This window comes from Myxocyprinus asiaticus, chromosome 44, assembly GCF_019703515.2.
Source record: "Myxocyprinus asiaticus isolate MX2 ecotype Aquarium Trade chromosome 44, UBuf_Myxa_2, whole genome shotgun sequence".
Taxonomy (NCBI): Eukaryota; Metazoa; Chordata; class Actinopteri; order Cypriniformes; family Catostomidae; genus Myxocyprinus; species Myxocyprinus asiaticus.
In genome coordinates, this window is record NC_059387.1 from 9,635,704 (window position 1) to 9,656,092 (window position 20,389).

At 43.3% G+C, this 20,389-nt stretch overlaps 1 protein-coding gene across 1 annotated transcript in view; it reads right to left on the minus strand.

Annotated features, from left to right (window-relative positions):
• LOC127434213 (uncharacterized protein C18orf63) overlaps positions 1-20,389 on the minus strand; it is a 56,496-nt gene that overhangs the window by 13,490 nt on the left and 22,617 nt on the right. Inside the window, exons 4-9 of the mRNA XM_051686777.1 lie at positions 19,991-19,997; positions 17,864-17,922; positions 16,992-17,068; positions 4,864-4,970; positions 4,498-4,594; positions 1,052-1,137 (exon numbers count right to left, since the gene is read on the minus strand). Of these exons, the coding sequence (XP_051542737.1) occupies positions 1,052-1,137; positions 4,498-4,594; positions 4,864-4,970; positions 16,992-17,068; positions 17,864-17,922; positions 19,991-19,997 (433 nt within the window). The remainder of the gene's footprint in view (positions 1-1,051; positions 1,138-4,497; positions 4,595-4,863; positions 4,971-16,991; positions 17,069-17,863; positions 17,923-19,990; positions 19,998-20,389) is intronic.

Sequence of the window (20,389 nt, forward strand, 5' to 3'; positions counted from 1 at the left end):
ATATTTTTATATGTAAAGACCCATTTATACTGTGTTTATAATGTGAAGAAAAATATTGTCTTAATTCTACTGAAATCAGTTTTAGCCCTTAGATAAACAAATGAAATGTTAATAATTTCCATTTTGGTAAATGGAAATGGTTTACTTTTATAAATTTTTATATATCAGAAATTTTTCGTGGACCCCCAAGCACCCCACTGCGGCCCCCTGGGGGTCCCTGGCCCCCAGTTTGAAAACCCCTGGATAGAGTACCCTGATAACTTACTTTTGCCAAAATGTGCAATACGGGCATTCTACTGTACAAGGAATACTGTATCTCACTATGCAATGCATTGACTTGACATTCCATTTACAATGTGAATTTTAACAACTCCTCGACACATTGTTTGATCAGGCTGCCCAAAGACAGAAGTCAATACATTTATTTATATTATTAAAAAAGAAAGAATTACAATAAAAAATATATTCTTTTGACATTTTTCCAAGATTTATTTCCACGTAATGAGTCATTATTAACAACAGTATTATAGAATACTAGCCTACTATTGAAATATTAATTTCTCATACTGTTTAAAAAAAAAAAAAAAAAAACATGTAGGCAGTTTTAGTGTATACCACATACTTTAGTGTATGCAGTACGCTAGTATTCCATTCTATAAAATAGCTAAATTCTCAAAAGTCAAACCCGTTTCACAGCAACCTGCATAGCACTAGGTGTACACTAAGTGTCATTATCTCACTGTATGAATTCCAGTCTGAGACATATTCTGCTTTTCAAAATAAGTTTGTATCAATCAGTAAAAAAAATGATTCAAACAAAAAATATTGTTTCTACTAATAATGCAGTAAATGAAAAATAAACATCTCAAGGCAGTAAGCAGCATAATTGTAAACAGAATGTAAAACAGCAGTATAGATTTTAGTTGGCATGGTATTTTATTGATACTGTGTGATAGACATTATTCTAAATCAATACTTTCTTAATTAAATCAATAGTTTCTTAATAAGACACAGACCACAAACAACAGCACCTGTCTTTACTAAAGGATACGTAAACAGTATGTCACCTATTGGTTTAAAGTGCACACTGCAGTAGATCATTTCCTCTTCCCTTACTGAAGGCAGCTGATATCCATACTAAAACACAAAAGAATGCGAGAGAGAGAATTAAAGAAACAAAGAAAAAAGTGTTAAAAGGTCAAGACAGAAACAGAAGGAGAGAGACAGAGTGAGACATGAACAGTACATAATGACATGCAGTAATGCAGTTTCCTTTTAATTGGCAGATTTTGTCATGTTTGCCTGTGTAAGTGTATGTTTGTAAGCAAATGAGCACTTTTAAAAAATAGTTGGAAATGGTGTAGACTTAAACAGATGGTGTACAAAAAATATAAATGGGCAATCGTGCATGTCTACACATACAGACAAATTCTCTTTGAAAGAGCCAAGCCCATGTGAGTGAGTTTGTTTGTGATCAAAGGTTAGATGTTGACCTCTAATCCAAACAGAAGTGGGAAGTCAGTGCTCAAAACACACACACACACACACACACACACGTTGGTGCGGCTATCCTTATGAGGACTCTCCATAGACATAATGATTTTTATACTGTACGAACTATAGATTCTATCCCCTATCCCTACCCCTAAACATTTATAGCATAATACCCTTGTAATTACCAGTTTTTAACCTAAACAAATGTCCTTGTAAATCAACAACCCCCCCCCCCCCCCCCCCCCAAAAGGATGATTTACGCACTGAATTTTAATACTGTAGAAGTTTGAGTCCATTTTTCTGATTTTAATCGTTTACTTTTCAATACAAATTATATTATCAACATAACAATTTTTTGGCAAAACCTGATGATTATGATATAATCATGATCCTGCATGTGATTTTTCACAGAGCTTCTTGTGAAAGTACTTTAATGAAAGAAAACCTGTGCTTTTGTACAAAATGAGTTAACACAGTTAATGTCACAAATTTGCTAATTTGATTACTGATCATGAAACTGTGTGGAATCTTAAATATTTAATATATTATGTCATGTATACATTTTTCTAAATCATGCAGAGTGGTATATACTAGCACGCAAGTAACAGCGAGAGAGTAGCAGTCTATTTTATTTATATTAAGTTTTTCACACCTGCATTCCAATCTACATCTTGATGTAATCCTTCCTCATGTTCATGCAGAGTGTTTTCATCAGCTGAATGGGAGACTAAACACTATTAAAGTGTGACGAGACTCGTGCTGTGCGTGCAAGTCATTCGCGCATCACAAGCCGATCAACAATTTAGCCATTTTCGGTGAATCGCATCTGCAAAATCCTAAAACTTTATTTAATTTATTTAATTTTTTAATTTAATATTTTTGAACCACACGATGTGGGTTTATGTTTTCTCTTTTAATCGTTTAATGAATTAATTTAGATTTTACGTGGTATTTAAGAAAACCTGAATGCAAATGCTTGACAAGCACATAAACTCGCAAAATTCACTTTTAAGTTTATGTGCTAGGCAGAGGTGGATTTTATAGAGTTTCGCATTAGTCAAAATGTGCATTAGGGTGATGATAATAATTTATTCGTGAAATGATGATGTGTTTTATCCATTTGTGCATGTGTTTCCGCTCCTCAAAACAAAACAATTCTTCAAACGTAGCCCTTGACTTGAGTGTTTTACCCATGGCTGGTTGTTAAAGTGGGACCACACAATCTGCCAGAACTGTTTTGAGCACAGGTACTCCCAGGCATACGGAGGCTGGCGGCATATGGAAATAGCAGACATTTCAGTCCTCATTATATGAGATATTACACTCACTGGCCCCAGCTAAAACCTTATTGGCCCTTTTAGTGCCCATGTCCTGGAAAAGCATTGGTCCAAAAAAGATGTTTATTTGCATATCTTGTCACTAGCATGAGGTGTGAATATCAGCCTAACATCACGTCTGCAGGTACAGCATACTGTTTTAAGAGACAAAATTTGTGCCAGGAGCGCTGTGTCAAGTTGAAAGAAGTTTAACTTTTAAAAACTTTTCTCGAGACCCCTGTGTTCCACTTGTCCCCTCGCAAAAGCAGCACTTCTACAAAGCACCAGCACATGAAAAGATGACCTCCAAGTTTTACAGACCTGCTGCTGGACACAGCACAGTGAGTTCACTATAGACTGCCTGGGGTAACACTGGGCTGCTTGCATCCTAGACACAGCCGAGAGATCAATGTGGAAACCAAAACACTTTATTCAAAGTACAGAACCGCAGCTCTGTTACTTGAGCCTGCCACGCATATTGAGTAGCAAATATCTGTCAGATGGAATTACTTATATTTCTATATTATAGATATCTGCTTTGGGTGTCTGATGGCTTTAGATATTGTACGGTGTGGGATGATTTATGCACCAAAGTTTAATACTGTAGAATGAGCATAAGTAATTGTTGCTGGGTTTAAATTTGCACTTAAATTACCATTTGGATAAAAAATGTGATCAACCTATTCATGTAAATTTGAGAATTTTAAGAATTTATGGTTGTTTTTGAGTTGATAAGAGGAATGTAAAATAATGTATAAAAGAATAATGCAAGTATTGATAACAAGTTGTTTTTTTTTTTACATTCATTGTGTGTTAGGTCTTGAGTTCACATTTCATGAGCATAGAATCATAGAATATTGACATGTGTAATTAATTTGGCCCCTCTCTGCACATTTTGGCCCCACTGTGGCCCCCTCCTTTAAAAATTTCTAGAATCGCCCCTGGATGGAAACCCAGCTTGTGATGCTTGCCTTAGCACTAATAACTGCACAAAGGTGGTGTTAAATGACATTTTCTCTTGTAACGCAGTGAGCACAATTAAATCTCTAACTCTAAATTCAAAATTCAAAATATTTTTACTCTATTAAATTAGATCAAACAGTTTACACATTATTTTAGTTTTATAAGTTTTGGATTTATTGTGAGGGCTGCACTCTAATGGATGTGGGGAGACAAATGGACTCTTGGTAATTGGTAATGTCCTCTTTCTGATGCAGCTTTTGTCACTTTATACACTTTGCCTTGTTTGTAAAACGACAGTCATTCTGATGCTAGCCTGATGAGTCTCTCGAAATGTTATACTATCATACCACTTTGTTAGTGTGTGTGTGTGTGTGTGTGTGTGTGTGTGTGTGTGTGTGTGTGTACAGGTTTCACTATATTTGTGAGTGCCAAATGTTTGAAAATGTCCTCACTAATATAGTGAAACTTGTTGAAAACCCATTAGTGATGGCATTTTAGGTGGTCCTCACTAATAAAAAAAGGCTTATAAATTAGCCAAATCTTGTTTAGCTTTAAATCTACTGATGTGCACAAGTTTCTGTGAGGGTTAGGTTTAGGGATAGGGTTAGGGAATAGAAAACATCATTGTCTTTGAGATGTCCTCACTTATATAGTGAAACAAACTATGTGTGTGTGTTTGTGTGTGTTTGTGTGTGCGTGTGTGTGTGTGTATATGTGTGTGTACCATGCTGTTCCAGTGCTTTTGCAAGTCTGTGTAAGATTGGAATGGGCAATCATGTGGAATCCTGCGACTGATACTGATGATCTGCCCTTTCTTCATACTGCTTAAACACAAACACACAAAAGCAAAATGATGCAGGAAAAGTACAAAAATTTTGTTTCAAATGTAATGCAAAATCTTTATAAATTCTGAAAATTTAATTTACTTTTTTTCAGGATGTTGTCTTATTTTTATTGTTAAAAACCTAGTACAATGTGAGAAAATAAACTGCAATTACAAATGGAGTTCTAAACAAGGTCATCTTATCCCGTCAGTCATTATGCAGGAGACTGATCATCACACACACACACACACACACACAAAACTCACCTTGGCAGAATGTGGCACCAGTTATTTGGCATGACTGTGTAAAGCACAGCATCATTAGAGTGGAGGAAGTTTTTCAACACTGGAGTAGGAAAATCAAAATCCTCTATCTGGCAGAAGACACAAAGCATTTATTAATACTTCTTATAAAGACTGGAAAAAAACATTCCAGTTCAACAAAGCTATGGTCAGTTTATGTCTACACATTGCCAGGATTCTGTCACAACAGTCTGCTTTGTTTGTAGTTCTTTGTGTAAGGATCCTGATACTCAAGATGGCGCCGAGTATGGCTGCTGCGTTGCGAGCTCCGACACAACTTAGCAATGGTTTGTTTGTTTTGTTTACAATTCTTATGTTTCTTGTCTTGGATGTTGCCTGCCTTATTGTCTACGACAGACAAACACTTTTGGACATTGGCTCAGCGATCTCACACCGTAAACCGGACTTCACATTCCTCAATGCCGACCCGCTGTTTACAAACACGCAAGCGGAGCCCTTTGTCTGGGCAGCACGGCCGCGGAAACGCAGGAGGAAAAGGGGAAACAGAGCCGGCGTTCTCATCAGAGTAAGACGCCGCGCAAATCGACCCCCGCTACCCACTATTCTACTGGCAAATGTTCAGTCTCTGGATAACAAGCTCTGCGAGCTGAAAGCGCGGATCTCTTTCCAACGAGAGACGAGGGACTGCTGCGTTATCTGCCTTACGGAAACTTGGATGTCTGCGGAGATTCCAGACTCAGCCATTGAACCCGCGGGGTTCTCCATGCTCCGAGCGGACAGAGCGAAAGACCTCTCAGGTAAAACTAGAGTAGGAGGTGGTGTATGTTTTATGATCAACAAATCCTGGTGCGATCAGAGGAACATACATTCTATCAAGTCTTTCTGTTCTCCTGATCTGGAATTTCTTATGCTTCTGTGTCGACCATTCTGGCTACCGAGGGAATTCACAGCGGTCATTATCACTGCTGTGTACATCCCCCCACAAGCCGACACAGACCGGGCACTCAAGGAACTGTATGGGAGCATAAGTGAGCAGGAAACCGCGCACCCTGAGGCCGCGTTCATTGTGACCGGGGACTTTAATAAAGCCAGTTTAAAATCAGTCGCACCAAAATATCACCAGCACATTAGTTTCAACACACGAGGGGACCGGGTTTTGGACCATTGCTACTCTCCGTTCCGGGATGGCTACAAATCCCTCCCCCGCCCACCATTTGGAAAATCGGACCACTCTTCCATTCTGCTTCTGCCCGCTTACAGGCAGAAACTGAAACAGGAAGCACCCACCCTCAGAACGATCCAGTGCTGGTCGGACCAGTCAGCCAGACTCTACGCTACAAGACTGTTTTGATCGCACGGACTGGGAGATGTTCCGGTCCGCCTCTGATGACGACATCGAGCTTTACGCTGATAGCGTAATGTGTTTCATCAGAACGTGTGTAGAGGAAGTGATTCCGACCAGAACTGTGCGAATCTATCCGAATCAGAAGCCGTGGATCAACAGCGATGTTCGCGCAGCACTTAATGTGCGGACCTCCGCTTTTAATTCCGGGAACGCGGAGGAGCATAAACAAGCCAGTTATGCCCTCCGAAAAACTATCAAAACAGCAAAACGCCAGTACAGGAGTAAGATTGAAGGACAGTTTAACACCACCAACTCTAGAAGCATGTGGCAGGGAATTAACATCATCACGGACTTTAAAGGGAATAAAAACTCCGCCATGAACACCGCTGCCTCTCTCCCAGATGAGCTAAATACTTTTTATGCTCGTTTCGAGGGAAATAACACCGCCCTCGCGGAGAGAGCTCTCACGGCCGAAGCTACAGAGGTTGGTTAGTTCACTCTCCGTCTCTGTAGCGGATGTAACCCGATCATTCCGACGGGTGAATATCCGCAAAGCCGCGGGTCCAGACGGCATTCCGGGCCGCGTCATCAGAGCGTGCGCGAACCAGCTGGCTGGTGTTTTTACGGACATTTTCAACCTCTCCCTCTCTTTGTCTGTAGTCCCCACATGCTTTAAAACATCCACCATTGTGCCTGTTCCAAAACAATCGAAAATAACTTGTTTAAATGACTGGCGTCCTGTTGCTCTGACCCCCATCATCAGCAAATGTTTTGAGAGACTAATCAGAGATTACATCTGCTCTGTATTACCACTCAATCTTGACCCGCTGCAGTTTGCTTACCGTAACAACCGCTCCACTGATGATGCCATTGCATCTACAATACACACTGCTCTCTCCCACCTGGAAAAAAAGAACACTTATGTGAGAATGCTGTTTGTAGACTACAGCTCAGCATTCAACACCATAGTGCCCTCCAAGCTAGATGAGAAACTCCGGGCCGGGCTCTGGGCTTAAACAGCTCGCTGTGCAGCTGGATCCTGGACTTCCTGTCAAGCAGACGCCAGGTGGTTAGAATAGGCAGCAACATCTCCTCATCACTGACCCTCAACACTGGAGCCCCGCAGGGCTGTGTTCTCAGCCCACTACTGTATTCCCTGTACACACATGACTGTGTGGCAACACATAACTCCAATGCCATCATTAAGTTTGCTGATGACACGACGGTGGTAGGTCTGATCACTGACAATGATGAAACAGCCTACAGAGAGGAGGTGCACACTCTGACACACTGGTGTCAGGAGCACAACCTCTCCCTCAACGTCAGTAAGACAAAGGAGCTTGTGGTGGACTTCAGGAGAAAAGACAGAGAACACAGTCCAATCACCATCAATGGAGCACCAGTGGAGAGAGTCAGCAGCTTCAAGTTCCTGGGTGTCCACATCACTGAGGAACTCACATGGTCCGTCCACACTGAAGTCGTTGTGAAGAAGGCTCATCAGCGCCTTTTCTTTCTTCCTGAGACGGCTGAGGAAGTTTGGAATGAACCGCCACATCCTCACACGGTTCTACACCTGCACTGTGGAGAGCATCCTGACTGGCTGCATCTCCGCCTGGTACGGCAATAGCACCGCCCACAACCGCAAAGCACTGCAAAGGGTGGTGCGAACTGCCAAACACATCATCGGAGGTGAGCTTCCCTCCCTCCAGGAAATATATACAAGGCGGTGTGTGAAAAAAGCTCGGAGGATCATCAGAGACTCCAGCCACCCGAGCCATGGGCTGTTCTCACTGCTACCATCAGGTAGGCGGTATCGCAGCATCAGGACACGCACCAGCCGACTCCATGATAGCTTCTTCCCCCAAGCAATCAGACTTCTGAACTCTTGATCTCCCACGATCAAAATACATCATCCCTGCACTTTATTACTCTTTTATCTCACACCGGACTGTCATAAATTATATTACTGTCATTATATTATGTCTCTCTTAACAACTGACTATCAACCGACAGCCTGAATGTCAATCAATACAGTACAATACTGTACATTCTATATATATACTTTTTTCATATATATTTTAATTTTTATTGAATAATGTGTATCTATATAGTATCTATATAGTAAAAAACAAAAAAAAAAAAAAAAAACAAAAACAGCATATTGTATACTGTGCAATGTATGTTATTATTGTATATTGTTGAGTGTAATTGTGTATAACAGATGTTTAAATTGTGTTGTGTTAATTTGATGTTTTAAGTTGTGTAATTATGTATAACAGATGTTTAAATTGTGCTGTGTTAATTTGATGTTTTAAGTCGAGTTTAATTATGTATAACAGATGTTTAAATTGTGTTGTGTTAATTTGATGTTTATTGTAGATTGGCGTATGTCTCATCACTGTCACGACTGCTATGTTGATCGGAACTGCACCCAAGAATTTCACACACCATTGCACTTGTGTATATGGCTGTGTGACAATAAAGTGATTTGATTTGATTTGATTTGATACCCATGTCTTATCTCTTGGGTTGTGTGTGAGCACATGGTTTCTGTTGGTGTTGCCATGTGCTCTGTCCTGCACCCTCGTTTAGCTGATTACTAGTTCATCTGCTCACCTGGTTCCCTCGTTACCCTCCTCATTTCTCCCTCTATTTTGTCTCCCTGTGTGCGTTGTCTTTTGCCAGATCGTTGTGGATGTTTTCCCTGTCAAGATGTCTGTTCAGTGTTCTCACTGTTAGTCTTTGTGTCTAGTCTGATTTTGTCAGTTGGTTCCTGTTCTGGTTGCCTGACTGTGGTCTCAGTCACCACCTGACCAGCCCTCCTCTCGACCCTTGTCTCCCACTAGTCTTCTTTTGTCTCCACTAGCTCCCTGGACTGTGTTTTTGCCCCTCAGAGTTTTTTTTTTTTTTTTCTCTGCATTGAGTCCTCGCTCTTCTTCCTCAAACCTGACACATATGTCAGTCATTATATCATTAATGTGTCTGTTATCAATTTAAATAAAAAAAGTATACAAATATTGATATATAAAGTAAACTATATGAGTCAATGTCATGATGCTCTATTTTTTCAGATCTATTCAATTTATTAGAAAATACTTATAAAAAACAATGCTCACACAACAATTACTTGAATACACCCCTTTCATGATGAACACATTTTCACTTATACTGATTTCAAAGTCATTTTCATATTATTTCTTGGGCTCTGAGTCAAAAATGCTATATGGTGTAACAGTTTGGAGACAATAAAAAAAAAATAAAAGCTGAAATTATTGAAAGAAGAAATGTTGGCATGAGTCCTACAGAATAATCTTTTATTATTATTATAATTTTTTTTTCTTTTCTCCCCAGTTTAGAATGCCCAAATCCCAATGTGCTCTAGGTCCTCGTGATGGCGTAGTGACTCACCACAATCTGGGTGGCAGAGTACGCATCTTAGTTGCCTCCGCGTCTGAGACGCGGACGCGGAGGCAACAACATGTAACGTAACAAAGTGAGCAACGTGTAACGTGCTCAACAAGCCACGTGATAAGATGCGTGGATTGATGGCGCAGAGACAGTGCATGTGGAGGCTCACGCTATTCTCCGCGGCATCCACGCACAACTCACCATGCGCCCCACCGAGAATGAGAACCACATTATAGCGACCACGAGGAGGTTACCCCCCCCCCCAGACTTTACTTATTTAGATAATGAATCTAAAGAATAGGTGGAGATGGGTTGCAGGTGGGATGTCAGGAGAGTTGTCACAGGAAGCAGGTAAGCAGCGGCTTATATACTCCTGCTCGCGGGCTGTGATTTGTCAGATTAAAATGAACATGCTCTTCCCGAACCTCTGTTAATTAATTCCATTTCAGTAGTTCGTATGTTAATGTAATCTTGTGTTGAAGCAGTAAACATTTTTGGCTTGCTGCCCATATACTGGAGGGAGTCCTGATTACATACGTCATTCGAACGGGTAAGCTTAGCAAGCAATCGAACGGGGAAAGTGAGCACGAGTTGGCTCGTGCTGCGTTCGAAAGGGAGCGCTCACACTGCGATTCGAATGGGAGACTGTTCTAGAGAGAGAGAGGTTTAGCTCACTGCGTTCGAACGGGTAAGCCTAGCAAGCAATCGAACGGGGAAAATGAGAACGAGAGTTGGTTCACGCTGCGTTCAAAAAGGAGGGCTCACACTGTGATTCGAACGGGAGACTGCTTCAATGGAGAGAGAGAGAGCTCACGGCTTTCAAATGGGTAAGCCCAGCAAGCAGTCGAAGGGAAAAAAGAGAACGAGAGTTGGCTCACGCTGTGTTCGAATGGGAGGGCTCACACTGCGATTTGAACGGGAGACTGCTCTATAGAGAGAGAGAGCTCACGGCATTCGAACGGGTAAGCCCAGCAAGCAATCGAACGGGAAGAATGAGAACAAGAGTTGGCTCGCGCTGCGTTAGAAAGAGAGGGCTCACACTGTGATTTGAAGGGGAGACTGTTCTATTGAGAGAGAGAGAGCTCACGGCATTCGAACAGGTAAGCCTAGCAAGCAATAGAATGGGGAAAGTGAGCATGAGTTGGTCATGCTGCATTCGAAAGGGAGGGCTCATAATGCGATTCGAACAGGAGACTGCTTCAATGGAGAGAGAGAGCTCACGGCTTTCGAACGGGTAAGCCCAGCAAGCAGTCAAAGGGAAAAAAGAGAACGAGAGTTGGCTCGCACTGCGTTCGAAAGGGAGGGATCACACTGCGATTCGAATATGAGACTGTTCTATGGAGAGAGAGAGCTCACAGCATTCGAACGGGTAAGCCCAGCAAGCAGTCAAATGGTGAAAGTAAGAGTGAGAGTTGGCTCGCACTGTGTTCGAATGGGAGGGCTCACACTGCGATTCGAACAGGAAACTGCTCTATAGAGAGAGAGAGCGCACGGCATTCGAACGGGTAAGCCCAGCAAGCAATCGAACGGGGAGAATGAGAACGAGAGTTGGCCCGCGCTGCGTTAGAAGGGGAGGGCTCACACTGTGATTCGAATTGGAGACTGTTCTATTGAGAGAGAGAGCTCACGGCATTCGAACGGGTAAGCCTAGCAAGCAATCGAACAGGGAAAGTGAGCATGAGTTGGTCATGCTGTGTTCAAAAGAGAGGGCTCACACTGAGATTTGAATGGGAGACTGCTCTATAGAAAGAGAGAGCTCACGGCTTTCGAACAGGTAAGCCCAGCATGCATTCAAACAGGGGCCAGTCCGTGTCTGAAACAGAAGGCCCATCGATCACCTCGGAGGGAAAAGGCAGTGATACGAAGACGTGGATGAGCTTGCACGCCATTTGATTGAGAAGGCTATGCTGCGATTCAAACGGAAGGACTCCTGATTTAAATATATATATGCACACGTACACGCACCCACGTACGCACATACACGCACACCCGTGCTTAAATGTATGTGTACACGTATGCACGTGTGCATGTAGGATGTATCGAGATGGCTACTGGTGGTGACGTGAGTGATGGTGACAGGTTGTACTGATATGAGATTAGCTGATTAGTAATTGATGAGCTTTCCTGATGTGGAAATGATTGGATCTGATGTAGCTGTGATATGTGTCTGAGGACCAACGACTGAGAGATTGAATTTGTTGTTCTGATAAACCTTTTAGGGCAGCTGTGGTTGCTGCGCTGATACGGAATGAATGACTGGAGTAAAATTTTGCCGGGATGCCGGAATGGAGGAGGTTTGACGTGTTTATTGCACCATAGTTCACTGTGTCTGCTATTACTGATACTGTTAAAAATAATCAATGGTGGTGGTGATTTTGATTCATTTTAATGACTCGATTCTTTTGAGGGGATGGTCTATAGGAATCTCAGCTCCGAACAGGGTGGTACCGGGATTGGAGTCGAGTCTGCCTCTGGAGCTAATGCTCTGAATTTCTGAAAGGAAAAGTGGGAAAGTGAGTCAGCAATTTGGTTCATTGATCCTGGTATGTCTCTAGCAGAGATAATGAATTGTTTACAGGCTGAAATCCAAATTAGACTTCTTAGAAATGGCATGATTTCGGGGGCACGAAAATGGCCCTTGTTGATGCAGTGAACTATAGCCTGATTATCACAATGGACTATGATGCTTCTGAAGTCCATTCGTTTCCCCACAGAAAGGCTGCGACCACAATAGGGTATAATTCGTGCAGGGCTGAGGAAGCTGCTGATTGTGGAAGGCAGGTGAGCTCTGGGGGCCAGGTGGAGGTGAACCAGCGACCTTGGTAGAATCCCCCGAAGCCGACAGACAGGGCGGCATCGGTGAAAAGTTGGATGTCTTCAGGGAATGAGAGGAAGTCCTCGTAAAAGAAGGTAAGTCCATTCCATTGTTTTAGGAATGTTAACCAGAGCTGGAGGTCAGTGCGGCAGTATTGGTTAAGAGTTATTGTGTCATTTAGCGCAGCGACAGATGAGGCGAGGGTGAGGAGGTGTGATATGAATGGATAGGCATTATTTTAAACGCTGAAGTGATGTTAACTTTAGCTAGTCAGACTCCTTTTCCGACATTTTTTATAATTTGGATGGCTTGGTCAACGCTGTGGTAGTGGAGAAAGAATTTTTCAATATTTTCAATTTTTCAAGAGGAATTAGACTGTTAATGCTTGAGTATTAGGATTCATTTTCATATGGAAATGCAGGAGAAATGTGCTGGGGAATAGAGTACATCTTAATAAACAATGTGAAAAAGCATGAAATGATCTGAGAAATAAGAGCTTTGGCTCTGTACTGCATGCAGGAGAAATGGACTTCCAATCATCACTGAAGGATTCACTTGAGGCCATTCGCTCCTTAGAAGTGTGACTGTATACGCCTTGCATAGGAAATACATTGCATAGCAATAAGTGTGAACAGCATGAAATTATCTAGGAATGCACTGAGTTGCAGCTCTGCACTGCATACAGAAATGCAGGAGAAATGTGCTGGGAAATACAGTATGTCTTAATAAACAATGTGAAAAAAACCCAGCATAAAATGATCTGAGAAATAAGAGCTTTGGCTCTGTGCTGCATACTGATATGCAGGAGAAATGGACTTGCAATCATTAATGAAGGATTCACTTGTGGTCATTCATTCCTTAGGAGTATGACTGCCCCTGCTGAACAATATACGTCAATAATGCTGAGAGGAAGCGAGACGCGTTGCAGGATGATTATGAATGAGTTGGGACATGGCGCATGATCCGCGTCTTGTGGAGGTGAATTCAGCTAGTGTCTGTTCGGACAGAGGTTGTGTATAACTGCAGTGTGCTATGGAATGGTCAGAGCAAGTGCTGCGCGGCAGCGAGCTTGCGTTAAAATATCTGTGTTGGTTTGAAAAGAAGTTGTCATTAGATTATCGGTCGATTGGAAGGAGTTCTGTGTTGCATGATGCCCCTGTGTTCAGAATGGAATAAATCACGCTCCGAAGGGCACTTTGGAGGGAGAAACAATCGTGATATTCATGTTAGAAAATGATGAACAGTCGCTGATAAGAACACGCCCTAAACAAGCTGCGGCATGGTAATGAGGCTGACAAGCATCACCTGTGCGGCAGAACCTGATTAAAAATGCTGGGGGTTGAAATGGTGGTTGGATTGAATAGTTAATCTTTGTTTCTTTAAACAAAGTCATTAAAGTCATAAAAAAATAAAAATAAAAATAAATTCTTGTTGCACATTAATCTGTTTTGAATACTATTCTAATGCTAGTGAAACTTTGTAATATGGCACTTTACATACCACTGTCTTCTTAAGATGATTTGCTATGTCTTCCTCTTTTGTAAGTCGCTTTGGATAAAAGCGTCTGCCAAATGAATAAATGTAAATATAAATGTAAATGTTTCTCTCGCTTTCAAATAAAAATGGAAACCTAATGGTATGAAGCCAGAACGGCGCCCGTTCGCAGAGGCAGCTCACACTGCTTTCTAGGTGGAAAGTTTAGATAAGAGAACATGATCAGTTGTAGAGCAACCAGTTTGCGGAAGCAGATTCACACTATAAACTGCTTCAGCGAATGGAGCATAGAAAGAAAGACAGGGTAAAAATATAACACTTAACGTGGTAGCCGTCAATACAGCTAAAAACAAAAGAGCTGCTGTGGCAGCTTCTGTTGAATAACATGATTGTTTGGATGGAAGAGCTGTTCTAGTGGAGCTGAATGCTTTGCAGTGAAGTTACATCCGATGATCCGACTGCCTGGGTTTGTTCGTGGGCAATGGGCGGGGCCGAATGCCAGAAAGACTCTCATGTCAGGAGAGTTGTCACAGGAAGCAGGTAAGCAGCGGCTTATACAGTGCATCCGGAAAGTATTCACAGCGCTTCACTTTTTCCACATTTTGTTATGTTACAGCCTTATTCCAAAATGGATTAAATTCATTATTTTCCTCAAAATTCTACAAAAAATACCCCATAATGACAACGTGAAAGAAGTTTGTTTGAAATCTTTGCAAATTTATTAAAAATAAAAAACGAAAAAAATCACATGTACATAAGTATTCACAGCCTTTGCCATGACACTCAAAATTGAGCTCAGGTGCATCCTGTTTCCACTGATCATCCTTGAGATGTTTCTACAACTTGATTGGAGTCCACCTGTGGTAAATTCAGTTGATTGGACATGATTTGGAAAGGCATACACCTGTCTATATAAGGTCCCACAGTTAACAGTGCATGTCAGAGCACAAACCAAGCCATGAAGTCCAAGGAATTGTCTGTAGACCTCCGAGACAGGATTGTATCGAGGCACAGATCTGGGGAAGGGTACAGAAAAATTTCTGCAGCATTGAAGGTCCCAATGAGCACAATGGCCTCCATCATCCGTAAATGGAAGAAGTTTGGAACCACCAGGACTCTTCCTAGAGCTGGCCACCCGGCCAAACTGAGCGATCGGGGGAGAAGGGCCTTAGTCAGGGAGGTGACCAAGAACCCGATGGTCACTCTGACAGAGATCCAGCATTTCTCTGTGGAGAGAGGAGAACCTTCCAGAAGAACAACCATCTCTGCAGCACACCACCAATCAGCCCTGTATGGTAGATTGGCCAAACGGAAGCCACTCCTCAGTAAAAGGCACATGACAGCCCGCCTGGAGTTTGCCAAAAGGCACCTGAAGGACTCTCAGGCCATGAGAAACAAAGATTGAACTCTTTGGCCTGAATGGCAAGCGCCATGCCTGGAGGAAACCAGGCACCGCTCATCACCTGGCCAATACCATCCCTACAGTGAAGCATGGTGGTGGCAGCATCATGCTGTGGGGATGTTTTTCAGGGGCAGGAACTGGGAGACTAGTCAGGATTGAGGGAAAGATGAATGCAGCAATGTACAGAGACATCCTTGATGAAAACCTGCTCCAGAGCACTCTGGACCTCAGACTGGGGCGAAGGTTCATCTTCCAACAGGACAACGACCCTAAGCACACAACCAAGATAACAAAGGAGTGGCTACGGGACAACTCTGTGAATGTCCTTGAGTGGCCCAGCCAGAGCCCAGACTTGAACCCGATTGAATATCTCTGGAGAGATCTGAAAATGGCTGTGCACCGACGCTTCCCATCCAACCTGATGGAGCTTGAGAGGTCCTGCAAAGAAGAATGGGAGAAACTGCCCAAAAATAGGTGTGCCAAGCTTGTAGCATCATACTCAAAAAGACTTGAGGCTGTAATTGGTGCCAAAGATGCTTCAACAAAGTATTGAGCAAAGGCTGTGAATACTTATGTACATGTGATTTTTTTCCTGTTTTTTACATTTAATAAATTTGCAAAGATTTCAAACAAACTTCTTTCACGTTGTCATTATGGGGTATTGTTTGTAGAATTTTGAGGAAAATAATGAATTTAATCCATTTTGGAATAAGGCTGTAATGTAACAAAATGTGGAAAAAGTGAAGCGCTGTGAATACTTTCCGGATGCACTGTATACTCCTGCTCGCAGGCTGTGATTTGTCAGATTAAAATTAACACGCTCCTCCCGAACCTCCCAATTTGCTGCATTATACCCTAATGTAGGCATCCGATGACCAGAAATCGCTTAAATTCAAAGTGGCATGGCTCTTTCTACACCCTCCAAAGAAGCTTACGCATTCTTATCCATCAAATACTCTGTCTGAGCTTTACAACAATTCATAAAGTAACACAAGGCAAGTTTGTGTTGCAATCTCAATGTTGCCGCAAGGGTCACTATATCGGACAGTAGTGTGAATTGTCTGCTTCTGAGGTATGTTAGTCAGTGTCAGTGGTCAGTGTTCGCATACTTGCTAAAAGTATGTTTTTGGCCTTAAAGTGGTTGTTACAAATAAACTGCATATGAGAGCACCTTTAATTAATTATAAATAATTAATAAAATGATAAATTATGATAGTTTAGTTGCTCTTTAAACACTGACACAGATAAGGCAATAACACTGGGCTGTATGCTTAATTTTTTAGGGGTTAGCACCGATGCTAGTTGGCTAAAAAAAATCATTCGCACAAATTAAACTTTATTAGCACACTAGAATTTTTTTTTTCACGCACAGGTTAAAATTTGTCTTTGAATATTATAAATAAAAATATCTAATTTGAGCAATACTGTACAGCCCTGAACTAACAGATACGTCAGTGATCTGAATCAACAGTTGAAACTTTTATTGCATAGAGGTATTGGACAGTCGCTGTCTTTCCTGAGCACACTCAGACTGAAATAATGTAGATAACCGGTGACTGAGGCACAGGACATGTGTTCCACTTCATAATGGTAATAAATTGGTCCATAGGTTAAAAGAGACTAGACTGGGGTTTGTGAATACAGGCTGGTGGTGTTTGACTGCTTACCACAGTTGGGGGAAGCCTGACTGTATTGGCCCCCACACTGACACACAGTTGAGTCTCGGTGACATTCAGCTCTAGCACTGTCAGTGAACACAGAGCACATGTAAGAGCACAGCCACAGAAGTCATGAGAGTGAGTCAGTGTGAGTCAGAGAGAGAGAGGGCACCTGTGTCTGTCATCAAAAGTTAGTGAGTGAAATGTGAAAGACATCTAGGCTTTATGAGAGCATAACATGATAAACTGCAGCCTAAGCATGACTCAGAATGGGGCAAATGATTAAAGGAAAGGAGTGTATGAGCTGAATATTTAAAAGTAGGCCAAAAAGGAACTTCTGAGACTGGGAGAGCATAACTACAAAAGTGGTTGGTGGTTGATGCAAAAATGTGTCCACGAATAAATATCTTTTTATCAAAATTGTTATAATCAAGAATTTATATGAATGTATAAGGGTCCTATGTCCTGTAACTGGTCACCAAGTTTTTCACCATTTAACTGTACTGTATAAATGTTTTTTTTTTTGTTTGTTTTTGTTTTTTTTTTCACAAAAACATGCATTTAAAATGGCCATTGTAAGACAAGTGAATTTTTTAAGCAAATATATTTAATGTAATAAATATGAGGTTATAAAAGCTGCATGTTTAATTGTTCTAAAAAATAGAAAAATGCTGTTTACATGTTTTAGATTGAGTGCAGTAAAAGTATTAGTTTGTCAGCTATCCATATCCATAATAAGAAATACATTTTCAAATTTTGAAGGGTTATCCCAATAAGTTTTCACCCACTGTCACTCCCTGCAATCAGGGAAATACCTGTCTAACAATGTGAAGAGAAATAGCAATATCTTGTGCCAAAGTATATAGAAAAGTCCCACCTACCAACTGAATTTAGTTTACCAGAGTGACTGAGGAAGTCTTTTCCTGGAAAAGAAAAAAATCTGTTATTCAAAGATGATGAAACAAATTGCACAATGGGAGTTCCTTATCTGTCACTCAGTCGATGTTGTGTCGATGTAGTGACACTAGGTGTCACACTTGGGAGCCCCAAACACCTCTGCTTTTTTGAAAAAAGGCCAATGAGAATTGGTGAGTGGAATTTGCATGCCACTCACCCGGACATACGGGTATAAAAGGAGCTGGTATGCAACCACTCATTCAGATTTTCTCTTCGGAGCCGAGCGTTTCTATTCATTGAAGCTGAATTCATCCGCGAGTTCATTCACCTCATCTGCTGGATTTTATGGCGCATTTCAGCGGCTTCTCCCCCTCTGCAGAGAACGCTCCTGGGCGCTTCGGCAGAATAACAAAAGTGTATATTCTAAAAAGAGTATATTTTCATTCTAAAAGAGCGGCACACACGGAACGTCTTTTTAAAGATGCCTTTCCATTTGTGTGTTATTCCTGTTTGTGGTCATTATCTCTCCACTTCTGATGGCCACGATCGCTGTCTTACGTGTCTGGGTGCTGCCCACACGGAGACATCGTTCGTGAATGGGTCTTGTCCTCATTGCAAGAACAGGACCATGACAACGTTGCGGTCATGGCTTGCATTTGTAAGAAAGCAAATAGTTATAGATGAGTTATAGAGGGCAGCATCGGAGAGCGGGCTCATCCAGTCGGACACAGAGGCTTCGGCTGGGCTTCCTCCTTCGGGAATGGTCATCCAGTCTCAGGCCGATGCGGAAATGACGGACATACTTTCCCAGGCAGCCACAAGCATCGGGCTAGAATGGAACCTTCCACTCTCCCCTGAACCCTCGCGGATCGACGACTGGTTCCTGGGCTCAGGGCGCCACCCATTGCCACGCCCCACCCCGGTTCCTTTCTTTCCGGAAGTGCATGAGGAGCTGGCAAGATCGTGGGAGGCACCTTTTACTGCCTGGTCCCAGTCTTTCAGCTCCCCCGCTCTCACTACCCTCGATGGTGGAGCGGCCAGGGGGTATTCGGTGATCCCCCAGGTGGATAAGGCGCTTGCGGTGCACTTGTGTCTGCAGAGCGCCGCCACCTGGTGCAGGCGCCCGAAGCTCCCGTCCAGGGCCTGTATGTTTACATCATCCCTGACGACTAGGGCCTACGGTGCCGCTGGACAAGCTGCCTCCACCCTGCACACCATGGCTCTCCTGCAAGTACACCAAGCCAAGGCGCTAAAAGAGCTGCACGAGGGTCTCCCAGGTTGGCCTGTTCGTCGACACCATCAAGGACTTTGCCCAGCAGTTCTCGGCGGTGAAGAAGCAGATGGAGGCCATACAACACATCCTGCCCCAGCATGGCTCAAGACCCCGCACCCTGTCTGCTCGTCACCAAGGGCGTCCTCCTGCAGCAACAACACTGGCTCCGCCGCAGCCCGCCCCCGTGGCCCGGCCCCGGCGTGGAGCCCAACGCAGAAAGCAGATGCCACCCATCTCACGGTTGGCCGCTAAGAACCCGAGGAAGGCTTCGAAGATCCCCTGAGACGGGCGACCCAGGGGCGAGGAGACCTGCTTCTCTGGAGCTGGTGAACAGACCACTCCATTCCCCCGGTGGAGGACCGGGAGGAGAATCCTTTGTTTAATTTTTTGCCGCATACCCAAGAGGCCGCATGCCCAAGAGGCTGATGCAAAAATGCATTCTAGCGAGCTTCCAGCATCAAGATTGGTTCGCGGCAGTAGACCTGAAGGACGCGTACTTCCACATCTCAGTCTTACATCGACACAGACGGTTTGCCTTCGAAGGCCAGGCGTACCAGAACAAGGTCCTCCCCTTCGGTCTGTCCTTGTCCCCTCGCGTCTTCACAAAGGTCGCAGAGGCTGCCCTTGCCCCGCTAAGGGAAGTGGGCTTCCGCATCCTCAACTTTCTCAACGACTGGCTAATCCTAGCTCACTCTCGAGAATTGCTGTGTGTACACAGGGACATTGTCCTCCGGCACCTCAGCCGACTGGGACTTCGGGTCAACTGGGAAAAGAGCAAGCTCTCCCCGGTTCAGAGCATCTCTTTTCTCGGTTTGGAGTTGGACTCAGTCTCGATGACGGCGCGCCTCACGAACGAGCGCACACAGTCAGTGCTGAACTGTCTGAAGGCGTTCAGACTGAGGACAGCGGTTCCACTGAAATTTTTTCAGAGGCTCCTGGGGCATATGGCATCCTCAGTGGCGGCCACACCGCTTGGGTTGATGCATATAAGACCACTTCAGCACTGGCTTCAGACTCGAGTCCCGAGATGGGCATGGCGCCGCAGGACACATCATGTGGCCATCACGCCGATCTGTTGCTGCCTCTTCAGCCCTTGGAAAGACCTTGCATTTCTACGGGCACGGGTTCCCCTAGAGCAGGTCTCCAGGTGCGTCGTGGTTACAACAGACGCCTCCGAGACGGGCTGGGTCACCGTATGCAACGGGTACACAGCCGCCGGCTCCTGAACTGGCCCGCA